The following is a 13,449-nucleotide window of genomic DNA, read 5'->3' on the forward strand; positions in this document are numbered from 1 at the left end:
ACGTGCTCGAAGCCCGCAAGGACCCAGGCCTGCCACCTGCCCCGAGGCCCAGGCCGAGACCGGCGTCGCCGCCTCCCCGACCCATTACCCTGGATGACGAAGGCGGTGGCCGTCGCCGCCCGCGTAACGTGGCCGACGGCGTAAACGTGCTCGAAGCCCGCCGCGACGCAAGCGCCCCGAGGCGCCCGCCGAGAGGGCCGGATACTCGCCCCGACCTAGTCACCGGCCGTGCCCGCCCCGCGTAACGTGGCCAATGGCGTGAACGTGCTCGAAGCCCGCCGCGACCCAGGCCCGCGACTTGCCCCGAGGCCCAAGCCGAGACCGGCGTCGCCGCCTCCCCGCCCCGTTACCGTGGATGACGAAGGCGGTGGCCGTCGCCGCCCGCGTGGCGTCCCAACGCTCGACTGGGAAACGGCCAAGATCGTGGCCCGCTACTACGGCTTGGGCGAGGAGTAGGACGGGCACGACGTTTGGGAAGACGAGAAGTGAACCTGAAGGGGATGTTAGAAAGGAGTTTTGTCGGTTGCAGTTCCGCCCCCCACGCCTAAAGACACTCGAAACGTGGGGGCTTGCTGTCTGTGCAACGACCTGTCCACTCGTTTAGCGCTGCTTTCCAAATCATTTTATCTGTATTTAACCTTCCCGCTTTGTTCCCATTAAAAGGACCTAAGCGATAGTTTTAAATCCCGAGTTTTCATACTCCCAGACATTTCTCTGCTTGGACTCTCCCGTGTTTGTACAAGCGCGAGACTGAGGCCCCGGCCTCGCGCTTGCCGTCACGCTTGAGGATGGCCCTATCGGTGTGCCGTTGGCGCAGGTTTTCTCCTCGCGTAGCCCGTCATTTTCGGGGCGCCTGTCGAGCTCGTGGCCCTGGCTGGGGCGCCACAGTATAGCTCGGTCGGAGACGTGGCATGGCAGGGCCCAGCAGAATACGCGGTGCGGGATGTGCCGCCTTAGGGCCTTCATGATGCCGGCGAGCCCGTGGCATATGTCCCTCGGGTTCGTGGACTGTCGCGGGTGTACTGCGCCCGCGAAGGTTGGCGTACTCTGGAACGCCGTGTCCTGGGTGGCGTTTTCGATCAAAGTGGCGCTCGCCAGGTATAGTAGTAGCCGCCAGACTGTGATTTCTCCTCTGTCGGCGGATAGGCTCGCTGCGGGAATATGCTGGGAGCTGACGTGGAGCGAGCCGAGCCGGCCTTTCAAGGCTTCCCCGCCTCCGTAGGCATTGCTTGTGCTCTTCGGTGGGCGGCTAGGCATGGATAGGGTTTTAACAGGATACAATCAGCTTGTCGGTCTCGGGCATTTACCCATCGACCACTAGTTCTCGTGGGGTTAAACCCAACATCCTCTGATAATGTAGCCGATAAAAATGCGCTTAGGCGCGATCCTCACTGTGGGAAGCTGGACGCCTCGATGGGATGGCCGCTGGCTCCCACCGTCGTGACATGCATTCTGCACCGAGTCGAATCAGCGCCAGGGCCTGGACGAATGCACTGTTCTTTGTAAGGCCTTTTTTCTGGCGCCCGAATATGAACCGAGTTGGAGGCCGTGACCATCCAAGAGCTTCTATGTAGGAAGATGACGCCACGGAATGGGCCTGATGATAGAAGGCGGGGGATAAGGACTAGCACGTTGGCGAAAGCAAACTACAAAGCACAGCTGGCCACCAGTTGTATAGAGCAGCAATCCCATTGCGAGGTGCGTTGTATGTAGGAACACGCCTGCTTTGGTACCTAGGTACCTATATACAGGTTAGACAGATCAGCCATCACCTTTCAACGATCCCGTACAGTGTACCTATGTTCCGGGAAGAAAAGACAGCTGAGCAGGCCCCAAAGATCGAGCCGCCTCAAATGAACAGTGCGTTAGCGCCGTGGCCCTCCGCCCGAGATACAGGTCTAGGTGGCGGCCAGGAGGAGTCTGGGCAGGTCCGGCCAAGGCCATGGCGGCGGCTTTTCTGCCCAGCGCGATGATGGACGCGACGATGGTGACGGGCCCGCCGCCGCCAAAGTCACCTAAGTTGTCCTGGGCCACTGTATTCTCCCGCCATGTGTGAAGAAGACATCCATCCTCTGGGGCGAGGTGACGGGTGCTGCCGGCACAGGAGATGCTGTGTGCCGCGAGGGCGGAGATGGATGATGGGTGCGGCCGGGCTTTTGGCGTGGCAGACGTGATGAAGGTATTGAAGTGGAGCGGAATCCGCACTTGGTTATGCTGCCGTGGGTCCCTGCTTATGATTTGCTAGGTGGGTCGGTTCCTTGGTCCGAGCGGGGAGGGTTTGGCTACGAGCGCCATGTTAGGGAGGCGGCTATTATGTGCTCAGAGATGACACCACCGTGGGCGAGAGGGTACAATTGGACACGACGGTAAACATGGTTAGCATGACCAGAAGAGAGAAAAAAAAAGGGGAAAGAAAGCACTAACGCGGTCCAGGCCGACAAGACGAACCGCAACAAGGCACCCACGCGCTAGGTCACCATTCTCACAGATGGCGAGGACTCTCCTTACGAGCGGAGGTTCAAGATCGTGCAGCGCGGTGACGATGCCGATGCCCTGCAGCCCAGCATACCACAACCAAGGGCGACCAAGCTCTGCGCTCTCGACGGCAACCACTCGGCCATGGGCTGGTCCAGGACCGTGACAATCAACACTGACGGCCGCTACCACCTGTTTCGGAGCAAGAAGTACCATGCCTAAGAAGTCTAAATCGTTGTCATCGCTGCCTCCGTCAGCATCAAGTTCGAGGTTACGTCCGGGGCGAGCACTGCTCCGACCACCACGAGCTGCTGAGACTGAAGTGGGAGGCCGAGGACGCGGCGGAGCGGCCGGATGTGGAACGACCGCGCAGAGTCACAAGGGAAACATGAGGGGAGGGGGGGCATCCCGAAGAGACTCCGAAATCATCAGCATGTTGAACCAGCATTTCCAAGCCCCCCATTGCCCTAGCCATGCTAGTGATGAACGCCAATCTATATTCGCTGCTCCGTATGCGTAACAACCAGCCGTTAACCGCCAACCCAAAGAAATACAACCCATGCTCCTAAACTTGCGGACGTATCTTACTGACCCTCCCGTCCACCCGCAGCCCTCACCTCTCCCTGCCGCCGCATCAACTCCTCCAACCTCTCCCGCTCCCGCTCCCGCTCCCGCTCCCGCAGGTGCTGCCCGCCGCTCGGCACGTCCTCCTGCGCCTGGAACGGCGCGATGTCATGACTGATCTGGCCCTGCTGCACCCCCACAGCCGACAACGGCCGCCGCCTCGCCGCAAGGTACGACGACGACGACGACGGCGCGCCGCCCGCACCAGCCGGCGGCGGCGGCGTCGGCGTCGGGCACCAGCCGGGCGTCAGGACCGGCGGGAGGATCGGGCCGCCGCCGCCACCCGCCGTGCCGAGCAGCGCCGACATGTCGCCGCCACTGACGCCTACGGGCGAGATGGGCGTCGGGTGGCGCAGCTCCGGACCGTGGTCGCCGACCGTGCCTGCCCCGGCGGCCACGTGTAGGCCCGCCGCCTCCCTGCCGCGCCGCTGCTGCGGGGCCTGCCGCCGCTCCTGCATCTCGGCCGTGAACGGGCTCGTGTTGCGCGCGAGCCGCGGGCGTCGGTGCGCGGCGGGCTCTGGGTGAGAAACTGGCGGCGGCGGCGGCGGCTGCTCAACGTAGGGCGGCGTCTGCATCCGCGTCGTGGGTCTCGGGGCGGTGTGGGTGGTGGTGCGGCGGCGGCGGCGCGCATCTGCGTCGCTGTCTTTGCCGCCGCGGCAGTGCTGCTGCTGCTCGCGCGCCGCCTCCTCGTCTGTGTTGCTGCTGCTGCTGCCGTTGCGTCCCTTCCACGACTTGCCCGTGTTGCGGAGTCCAAAGACGGCGAGGACGAGGACGAAGAGGACGGCGCCGACGGCGATGGCGGCCGACACGCCCGGGGTGATGGGGGTGGCGCCGGCGCCTGGGTCGGCTACACCGAGGGCGAAATCCCGATGGACGAGGGTGTTGTGTGTCGTGTGGCGGGGTGTCTTGTGGCTGCTACTGTTTGCTGGGGTGTCAGTACGGGGTGGGCAATGGTGGGTGAGGCGATGCCATGGACGAACTGACCTGGTACCGGGCATAGGATCACCTGCGACGGGCTGCGTATGGGAAGAGGCGGAGCCATGGGGCACGGCGGTGCCAGGCTCGCGTCGAGCCAGCATCTCGGCGGTGCCTGCTGTTTGCTGCTCACGGCTGGGTGCTGCGAGCTCCGGAGTCAGGGGCATCCTGCGCGCGAGTATTGGTGGTGTTCTAGGAGCAATCGGAATCGTGAGGAGCGGAAGATGGCAGTCAAGATTCCAGAGAGACTGTCTGTCCATGTCGATGGCAGGTGTTGGAGACAAGAGGTCAGGCTTTTTCACAAGCGCCCACGCCGCTCTCCCTTTGAGTCGTCCACCCCTCAAAGGACGATCCCGAGCAAAGGAAGGAAGGTTCTATGATGACCCCTCAGCCGCAGCGCCCGCGTGCGAGTGATATGTGATATCCGGACGGAGCAGGACCAAGCATCCGGCGCAGGGGACGAAGAATATACACGTCATAATCTTCAGCTCGCTCGTCACCGCCAGACCTTTCCAGTATTGCCAATCCCAACCCTTTTTGGTCGGGAAATATGAAAACTTCAGCCTCTCGTCGCGTGCGGTTCGTTTCATTGTTCTGTGTGCGCGTCGTCTGCGTGCCAGCCAACAATCTGGAATGTTCGGCGGCCGCGCCTTCTCCCTGAGATTGCGCCCTGCTGCTGCTGCCCCATGGACAAAGAATGTGCCAGCTGAGACATGAGTGCTGGCAGAGGACGATGCGCACAAGAGGAGCAAACGAGCCCAAAGAAGCCACGTGTGTTACCATAGACATTTCTTTTTTTCCCCATGCCTTTCGCACCTTTTCTTTGCCCCGGTCTCGAGACGGACCAACGAGAGGACGTCTTTGACTTCATACTGCAAACGCAAGACGTTGCGTAGGAGGGCGCTGTGTCATTCTACAGCGACACCTTTTCAGCTTGGAGGAGCTTGAAAATTTATGGGAAAACATCTATACTCTATGGATAGTAGGTAGATATAGATCATACGTTTAAAGTTCAGAATCTAGGCAAAGACGAAAAAACGACAGAAAAGTTCACGCTAGAGCGGAGTACACCAGAAAGAAAGACAAAAGAATGACGCATTCGTCAAGGCCGGTGGGTTTTGAAACCCGTGGCGACCCCGGTGGCGCCCTCGCGCAAGTTCCTGCCGACGGCGTGGCCAAGCTTCTCGTGGCCGTCCCCGCCGTCGTCGTAGCCCTCCTCGCGCACGTTGTGCCTGCCGACGATGGTCAGGAACACCTGGTCGAGCGTCGTGGGGCTGACGCTGTAGTGCTGGATGCCGAGCGCCGCCTTCTGCTCCTCGAGCATGACGACGAGCTGCCCGATGGCGCTCTGCGAGCCCGCCGCCGCCTCGCTCGCGCTCCTGATCTCGTCTGTGACGTCGGCCATGTCCCCGTTGCCGTCGGCCGCCGGCGGGGGCTTGCCAGCCGCCGCCGCCGCCGCCGCCGCCGCCTTCTCGCCGCCGGAAATCTGCGACGCGGGGACCGAGAAGCGCATCTGGCCGTGGTATGACTTGGCCTCGATGTCGGCGCCCGGCAGGGTCCGCGCGATCCAGTCCCGGATGTGCGCCACCTGCTCGGGGGTCGTGTGCGGGGCGCCCTTGCAGACGAGGTGGACGTGCAGCAGGTTGCCGAACCGCTGCCTGAGGTCGTCCGCCGAGCCCATGGCGAGCATGCGGCGCGCGAGGATGCCGGCCCGCCCGGCGAGCGCGTCGGCCTCCTCCATGGAGTGCGTAGTCAGGAGGATGGATCGGCCGGGGGCGGTGGCGGCGAGGGTTCGCCACATGATACGCTTCGCGGCTGCGTCCAGGCCCGAGGACGGCTCGTCGAGCAGCACAACCGAGGGATTGCCCATGAGGGCGATTCCCAGAGACAGCTTGCGCTTGTTGCCGCCCGAAAGCGCGAGGGCCTGGCGGTCACGGAAGTTCTCCAGTCCGACGGCCTTGATGACGGCCTCGACGTTGTGGTCCACGTCGGGGATGCCGCGCACGCGGGCGTAGAATCGCAGGTGCTCGAGGACCGTCATGGCGTCAACAGCGTCGAACTGCGGGCAGACTCCGAGGTTTGCGCGGGCCGCGGCCAGCCTGCGCGTGACCGAAACTCCCTCGACAAAGATGTCACCGCCGGCGGCACGGTCTGGCTGAATGTCACCACGGATCATGGAAATGGTGGTGGACTTTCCGGCGCCGTTGGGTCCCAGGAGCGCAAAGACCTCGCCCCGCTTGATGCCAAAGGTGACATTGTCCACAGCAGTGTTCTTGCCAAACGTCTTGGTGAGGTGCACGACCTGCAGGCCATCGCTGCCCGTGTCGATGGGCTCCTTTCCGCGCCCAGCGTCCTTTGCTCCGGCGGCACCCGACGTGATGCGCGCAAGCTCAGCCACCACCTCCTCGTCAGGGGCCTCGGTCGTGGTCGTGCCGGATGCTGGCGCTTTCCTGCGCGAAAAGATGCGCTGGAAGGTGGACTTGATTGTACCGCTGTCGACCCAGAGAAGGAGCAGGAAGTAGAGGATTGGTTGGATGACGAGGTACAGGATCGGACCGCCGTAGTACTTCATGCCGGCCGGGTTGTCTGTAAGTCTCTGGTCATCGCAGGCGGCTGAGAAGAGGTTGAGCGTAACAAAGAATGCCTTGACGACGGATCCGATGGGGAAAATAGCGCTCATGATATAATGGCCGATCTCGAGTGTCTCGTCCACCTTGTTGACGGGGGCGAAGGTGAGGATGCTCAGGTATGCTAGAAGAACAAGTCAAGCGGTTAGTCTATAGATCTCCATGTGGTTTTGTGAAACGTGCAGAGGCGTCCGACTTACCGATCAGGTACCCGAGGAAGCCAAGGACCGAGAAGCCGGCGGTAAAGGCATAGGCCGAGAGCTGATTCTTGCAAAAGATGGAGAAGAGGTAGGCCGTCAGGATGGACGAGAGACCGTAGAGGACCAGGATCGGGAAGATGTAGCCAAGATGGAACCAGACGCTGGAGAGGGCGACAAAGAGAATGACGGCCAGGGCTGACGAGGCGAGCACGATTGAGAAATCGAAGCCGACGTAGGCGATCCAGAGCGGGAACTGGCGGACGCCGTTGGAGTACTGAAGGCCACGGACCTGGCGGCGACGCTCGAGATTGGGGTAGAGGGAGAAGAAGCCAGGGTAGGCAGCCAGGGCGAGACAGATGTAAACGAGCATCTGGAGCGAGTTGCCGGAATCGGGCGACCAGGGGGTGTCGAAGGGCGAGTAGGTGGCCGCAAGGGTCTGGTTGGTAGTTATCGAGTTTAACAGATTCTGCCCGAAGAAGGAGTTGACAGCCTCGGGGAAGACGTTGAAAGCGAGCGTCGGGGCGCTGCCCGAATCGCCAAGCCACAGGCCTGCGGGCGTGATATTTTTGCGCAGATCGACGATTTGCCGGTTGAACTCGTCCAGCGTGTCGACGAACGTGATGTTTTGCACCAGGCCACTGAGGCCAGTGCTGTTGCCAGTGCCACTCGTTCCGGCTACCATCGGGCCGAATACGCTCAGCACCGCCTGTGGCGAGAACTTGGATCTCGGGCCGGCAAGAAGGTGCATGTTCTGGATGTTGTCAAAGAAGTTGTTACTCCGTCTCCTTCCTGCGAAGGCTTCCGGGGTGCACCCGAGGGGCTTCTGACCCTTGATGAAGAGCGTCACCAAACCGGCTGCAATAACGGGGATGGCAAAGGCGGCCAAAGATGGAAACCAGTTGTGCTTAAAAATGATGCACCGCTTCATGAACAGCACCATAGCCTGCTTGACGATGCCAACCTTTTGTCCCGAGAGGAGCTCCATGCCCTTCTCGTCCGTCTGCTCGACAGGAGACGCAGCCAGGACGCCATCCGGAGAAGTCTGATCCTTGCTGCCAGGAGCCGATGCTTCGCCCTTGATCTCTTCGGCAAGTTGCAGGAAGACGTCCTCAATGGTTGGGCCAGAGAAGCGGTAGTCGCGGATTCCATGGGCCTCGAGGGTGCGGATGACATTGGCCGCCAGTGCCGAAGAGGGAGCGATGTAGCTGACAACGTCGAAGGCCACCTTCTTGACCACGCCATCCACAGCAGGACCGTCTCGGAGGGTCGAGGTCTTGAGGAAGTGGATGCGATAGCCACCGCCCAGTCGCTCCTTGAGCTCAACCGAAGACCCTTCAGCGCGGAGGGTGCCCTTGGAAAGTACGGCGATGTGATCGGCAAGAAGGTCGGCTTCGTCCAGGAAGTGCGTCGTCAGGATCATGGTGCGCTTGCCGCGTTCGGCGAGAAGGATGTCCCAGATCTTCCTCCTGCTCAATGGGTCGAGTCCACTGCTGACCTCGTCGACGCAGCAGACGGCGCTGCCTCCCGTAAGCATCATGGCGAGTTGCAGCTTGCGCTTCTGACCGCCCGAGAGTGTGCTCGAATGGGCCCTTATCTTATTGGCCAGGTCGACGGCAAAGACGAGGTCGGTAAGCTCCTGCCTGCTGGACACCTTGTTGGGAGACTTGAGCCTGTTGAAGATCTTGACGTGCTCCAGGACAGTTACCTCGTCCCAAAGGACGTTCTTCTGAGGCGCAATTCCGAGGCCGCCGGTACCGTCGATGGTGATCTTGCCGCTGGTAAGCTTTCCGATGCCCGCAATAGAGTCGAGGGTCGTACTCTTTCCCGAACCGTTGGCACCAAGAAGAGCCAGGATCTGGCCGCGGCCGGCACTGAGAGTGAGTCCATCGACGGCTCGCACGGGTTCCTTGGGCTTGGAGATGAAGGAGAACATGCGCCTGATGATGCCAGGGGCGTAGATCTTGGTAAAACCCTCGAGCTGAACTGCGGGCGCATTGGCGTTGTCCCGGTCGTACACAATGTTGCGCCCCTGAGCGCCGGTACCGTAGAGATATCGCTCGATGAATGCGCCAAGGATAGGGTAGAGAACGGTCTGGAGACCAAGGAAGACCCAGAGCCAGACAGCAGGCATGTTCCAGGCGCTCCCCGGCGGAACGGCGAGGAGGTCCAAGGGCCACCTTTCGCGCTCCCAGCGGGCGGTGTTGCTGATGAAGTAGACATAGTTGCACGGGGCGAAGAAAAGACTAAGGACAGCGACAGCGCCGGTGCTAGGGTACGAGATTGCCTGCGCCACGATGGCGAGCACGCAGAAGACGATGGTGACGCTGACGCCGCTGAGCTGAGCCTTCTTGAAGAAAGCGGCGCCCAGGATGGAGTTGGAGGCCAAGGCGAAGCCAGCGGTGAGGTGGTAGAAAACAAACAGGAGGGCGCTGGTGTGAGGGAAGACGCCAGCACGGATGATGATGCAGCCGATGATCCATCCTGGGGCGTAAATGAGCGAGAAGGCGGCGTGGTACGAGAACAGACGGGCTGCCTGTGAGAGCCAAGGGTGTCTGCTGGCCATCATGGACTCAATCAGCGTGGACATCCCAATCTCGCGCTCGGTGGCCATAAAGCCCGTGAGGTGGTAGGCGATGCCGACCATGCCGGCGATGAAGGCCACGCCCATGAAGTTGGTTACGGCGGACTGGTAGTTGATGCGGATTTGCTCGTTGCGTTCCTCGTTTGTGAGCTTGGTGAAGAAGTACTCATCGACCTTGGACGGCAGGGAGCCCTGGTTCGAACTCGCGTTGAGGCCAGTGATGACGGCGTCGACAGCACGCTGGAAAGGCAGAATAAAGACCTGGGCGTCGTTGTCGTCCTTATCGACGTCGTACCTAGTGCCACTGCCGATGCTGCCGTCGAGACGGATAGTGTAGTTCCAGAACCCGCCGCGGCCTTCCGAGGGCGAGCTGCGGAAGACGACGGCGCCATAGCAGCTAGAGACGGCGTAGAGGTTGGAGCGACAGGCGGTGCCAAGGTCGTCCTCGTTAGACAGACGTTTGACCGTCTTTCCGGCACTCTCGACCTGGCTCGTCAGATTGGCGATGACACGCGAGATCTCGCCATCACGGAAGCCCGAATCGACAAAAGCAACAGTGGACCTGCCTGTGCGGGAGCCTAGGTCAAGGGCATCGGCAAAGCCCCTGATGGCCCGCGGGCTGGTGATGCCATTCTTGGCTGGGGGGACAAACAACCGCTAAATTTCGATCGGGGTCAGCTTGCGATGCTGCCAAGGACGCTACCAGAAATTAACTTACCTGAGCAAACGTGAGGAAAGTGGTGATGATGATGGGCAAGATAAAGGCCCGAAGAATTGTTGCTAGTGGATGTCGCAAAAAGATGATACTGCCACGTCGATTAGCGCCTGCGGCGGTGATCGGATAGGGGGGGAGATTAGAACAATGGACTCACAGCAAATTCTTTTTGAATAGAGTCAACGTCTGGCGGATGAAGGCCATGGCTGCGGCTGGTCGGGTCTGCCGCTAAAGCAGCGGTGCGACGGGCGTCTTCAACGCGCGCGCCCGGTCAGTCGAACTGGATCGTTGATCGGTGCGGAGGGACGGTGGATGATTCTGAGGACCAGGTCGGATCTATCAGATGACCGGTGGGGATTCCCGGCAGACCTGATACGGCAGCCGAAGGACGGCGATATCTTGTGTTGTTTGTTGGCGGGTTATCTCAGTCTAGACATGTGTCCCAGAAACCATCCCCAGAGCCACCCAGAGAGGGAAATATGCAGAAGAAAAAGGGTCCTGGTCTGCGGCTGAATCTCGCCCAAAAAGGGATGCTGACGCGTTCGTTCCAAAGTGCAAAATTAAAGTGGAAAAAAAGTCGCAGCACAAGGGCCAACGCGAGCGCCAACACGATGGGGGGGCAGGCCAAACAAATATCAGCCCTAGACGCAAGCCGCGACAGCAGGCGACGCAGTAGGATCAAACAATGCCGGTTGATTACTCCATGATCCTCAACGCTAGCGAGGCAGGGGAGCAGTCTGGTGAGCGAGCAGACGGGCTGGTGCAGCGATTGAGGCTGAGCAGGGCGCTCGCTGCAGCGGCCACGGCATTGAGAGTCGTCGAGGAGCGGGTTTGGGGCGAGAAGGCCAAGACAGGTGTCTTGGTGGCAGCAGTAAGCAAGCTTCTATTCTGATTCGTCTTCCGAAGAGACTCGAGCAGACACTGCTCGTTTCTGGGCGCCGCGCCGAAAACGGGGCGTTTGTGCGGGAGGCCGGGGTCACGATAGGCCTACCAGGATCCGGTTAGCGCAAGCTGGCATGGTCGACGGGGTTCGGAGGAAACCTGAACCCCGACCATCGGGCCTACCTAAGACGGGCATTTATCGCGCTTTGTTTTGAACATTTGCGTCGTCGGATTGCTCGTATTTCCAGCCGGTAGTCGACCGAAGCAGTGGAAATTGGTTGCACAAACAGCACGTACAGCGCATACTTGAGGGCTGTGCCTATTAGGGAGTTTCCAATATGAAGTACCGCGCATGACAAGACTGACAGCACGGCATGCTCTCGAGGAGATTTATCATTGATATGGACGTATTTTCCAACGGGGTTCGATACACTGTGCACAGACTAAAATCCATCAGCATCAATTGAGGCCGAGAATCTTGGTGGGGGATTGGAACACTGCCTGACTCTTGCCAGCGCGAATGTCCCCCGCGCCTTCCAAGACCATCCAATACAGCCACCTGATCCACCTGCGTGGCACATTGCGCTTTCCTCATTCTATCGGGTGAGCTCCATGTAAAGGGATCTTTGATGCCTGGCAATGAGATTAGGTTCAGTCCCTGAAGCACAAGCTGATAGGTGAGCATGGACCGTAATCTGGGTGCGGCGTAGCGCTAGGCCGCCTGCAGCTTTCCCCGTAAGCAATGAGGCGGTGCTCGCCAACTCATTTCCGGCCGTGGTTGGCGCCCCCCTTGTAAGCATTCCCTTCTTGCTGTCGACGCGGCCTCCTTTGCCGCCAGTCAGCCAAGCTGGCTTAGACGGCGCCCAGGATCATCTCCTGCGACAGGAACCCGACGCCGCCCCTGCGACGGTTCCTAGCCGCCGCCGGCTCCCACCTGTCGCCGCCGTACACCAGCGTCGCCAGGAAGGTACCGATGGCGCCCGTGTTGAGGTAGACGTTGCCCAGCTCGAAGACGCCGTGCCGCGCCCGCTCCAGGCCGTGGCCCCACGCCTGCCCGCGCCGCGCCACCGCGCACTGCCGCCCGCTGTTGCTGCCCGCGCTGGGGCACCATAGCAGGTTGCGCGTGAGTGGGTCCTGCGCCTCGGCGTCCTGTCCTTCGCCGCCGTGGTCACTATCGCCGTCGCCGTGGCAGTTTGCGTCGACGAGCCGCAGCCAGCGCGGGTCCAGCGGCCCGTCGACGCCCCAGTCGGGCGTCGTGCTGATCAGGCGCACGATGCGCGAGAGGCTCGGGTTGGACATCCACCAGTACTCGGTCAGGCACTCGTTGCACGACGTCCCGTGCCGCGTCGGCCGGTGTCTCGCGCGACTGGGACGCTGGTGGTGCCACGGCCTCGTGGCGGCGGCCTCGTCGTCGGACAGGTCGGGGCCCCAGGGGATGACGTATGGGTCTATGGTGTCGCAGAAGATGGACTCCTTGCCGCGCGTCTGGATATGGTGGCACATGCAGCACCTGGCGTCGGGCTCCTCGTGCTGGTGGTGCACCTGCACCCTGCCGCGGCCCACACACGCGCACACGTTTGGGTCGAAGGAGCGCCGGACCACGTCGTCGAAGGTGATGTGCGGGCACGTCGCGATGGTCTCGTGCATGCCCGACCTCCTCATCATCCGCAGCAGCTCCTCGACGCTGGCCGGCCGGGTCCTGAAGTAGAAGGGCGCCGACATGCGCCGCACGAGCACGCTCGCCACCGCGTCCTTCTCCTCGCGCGCCGCCGGGTCAGGCTTCCTCCCGAACGCGCTCCCTCTCGGCGGCGGCTCGACGACCACCTCTGGGTAGTGCCCCCACACGCGCGAGGTGTCTTCCCGAAGCATCCTCAATCGCCGCCGCTGGTACTCGGCCCTACTCTCCCAGCCCTTCTTGCTGCTCCACTCGTCCTTGCCGTCTTTGCTCTCCAGCTCGTCCTCGGCGACGCGCCCGCCGAAGTCGTGCGACTTGTGCATGCACCGCAACGTAACCCGCCGGTCCCCGCGCCGCTGCTCCTTGGCCGCCGACTTGGCCGCTCCCTCGACCTGGTCCCACCCGATGGTGACGTGCGCGCACAGCCGGATCCGGCCCTCGCGGCCGCGGCACAGGCGGCCCTCGGCCGGAGTGCGCCCGGCACCGGCGCGCATCCGCGCCGAGAAGAGCAGCGCCGGGTGGTGGCGCTCCCTGCGGTCCGCCTGGCTACAGCCATCGCAGCGCACGCCGCGGCGGACGGCGTTGACCACGGCCAGCGGCCGCTCCCAGCCGGTCCGCACGTCGCGGCAGGACGCGCAGAGCAGGTCGCGCCGCAGCGCCTGCCCGATCAGATCGCGCGCCGTCACAAAGTTCCG

General features: G+C 61.8%; 6 protein-coding genes across 6 annotated transcripts in view; 2 read left to right on the forward strand and 4 right to left on the reverse strand.

Annotated features, from left to right (window-relative positions):
• Positions 1–219: 219 nt before the first annotated feature.
• Positions 220–1,257, reverse strand: GGTG_07690 (hypothetical protein; the record flags this gene model as incomplete). The annotated part of the gene is made up of 2 exons (XM_009225515.1): positions 220–491; positions 741–1,257. 2 exons carry the CDS (start codon positions 1,255–1,257, stop codon positions 220–222), a joined length of 789 nt encoding a protein of 262 aa, XP_009223779.1.
• Positions 1,258–1,942: 685 nt separating this feature from the next.
• On the forward strand, positions 1,943–2,697 carry GGTG_07691 (hypothetical protein; the record flags this gene model as incomplete). Its single annotated transcript, XM_009225516.1, has 2 exons — positions 1,943–2,035; positions 2,473–2,697. 2 exons carry the CDS (start codon positions 1,943–1,945, stop codon positions 2,695–2,697), a joined length of 318 nt encoding a protein of 105 aa, XP_009223780.1.
• Positions 2,698–3,059: 362 nt separating this feature from the next.
• Positions 3,060–4,345, reverse strand: GGTG_07692 (hypothetical protein; the record flags this gene model as incomplete). The annotated part of the gene is made up of 2 exons (XM_009225517.1): positions 4,084–4,345; positions 3,060–4,017 (listed from the first exon to the last, which is right to left on the reverse strand). The coding sequence occupies exons 1-2, from the start codon at positions 4,332–4,334 to the stop codon at positions 3,060–3,062; spliced, it is 1,209 nt and encodes a 402-aa protein (XP_009223781.1). The 5' UTR covers positions 4,335–4,345.
• A 697-nt stretch (positions 4,346–5,042) lies between these two features.
• On the reverse strand, positions 5,043–11,127 carry GGTG_07693 (hypothetical protein). The gene is made up of 4 exons (XM_009225518.1): positions 10,355–11,127; positions 10,201–10,288; positions 6,902–10,139; positions 5,043–6,825 (listed from the first exon to the last, which is right to left on the reverse strand). The coding sequence occupies exons 1-4, from the start codon at positions 10,399–10,401 to the stop codon at positions 5,177–5,179; spliced, it is 5,022 nt and encodes a 1,673-aa protein (XP_009223782.1). The 5' UTR covers positions 10,402–11,127; the 3' UTR covers positions 5,043–5,176.
• Positions 10,821–11,202, forward strand: GGTG_07694 (hypothetical protein; the record flags this gene model as incomplete). Its single annotated transcript, XM_009225519.1, has 2 exons — positions 10,821–11,068; positions 11,104–11,202. Exons 1-2 carry the CDS (start codon positions 10,883–10,885, stop codon positions 11,200–11,202), a joined length of 285 nt encoding a protein of 94 aa, XP_009223783.1. The 5' UTR covers positions 10,821–10,882.
• Positions 11,203–11,450: 248 nt separating this feature from the next.
• The window catches only part of GGTG_07695 (hypothetical protein), a gene marked incomplete at its 5' end in the record, with an annotated part of 3,914 nt that continues 1,915 nt past the window's right edge, over positions 11,451–13,449 (reverse strand). Inside the window, one exon of the mRNA XM_009225520.1 lies at positions 11,451–13,413. Within this exon, the coding sequence (XP_009223784.1) occupies positions 11,932–13,413 (1,482 nt within the window). The 3' untranslated portion in view covers positions 11,451–11,931. The remainder of the gene's footprint in view (positions 13,414–13,449) is intronic.

This window comes from Gaeumannomyces tritici (genome assembly GCF_000145635.1).
Source record: "Gaeumannomyces tritici R3-111a-1 unplaced genomic scaffold supercont2.4, whole genome shotgun sequence".
Lineage (NCBI taxonomy): Eukaryota > Fungi > Ascomycota > Sordariomycetes > Magnaporthales > Magnaporthaceae > Gaeumannomyces > Gaeumannomyces tritici.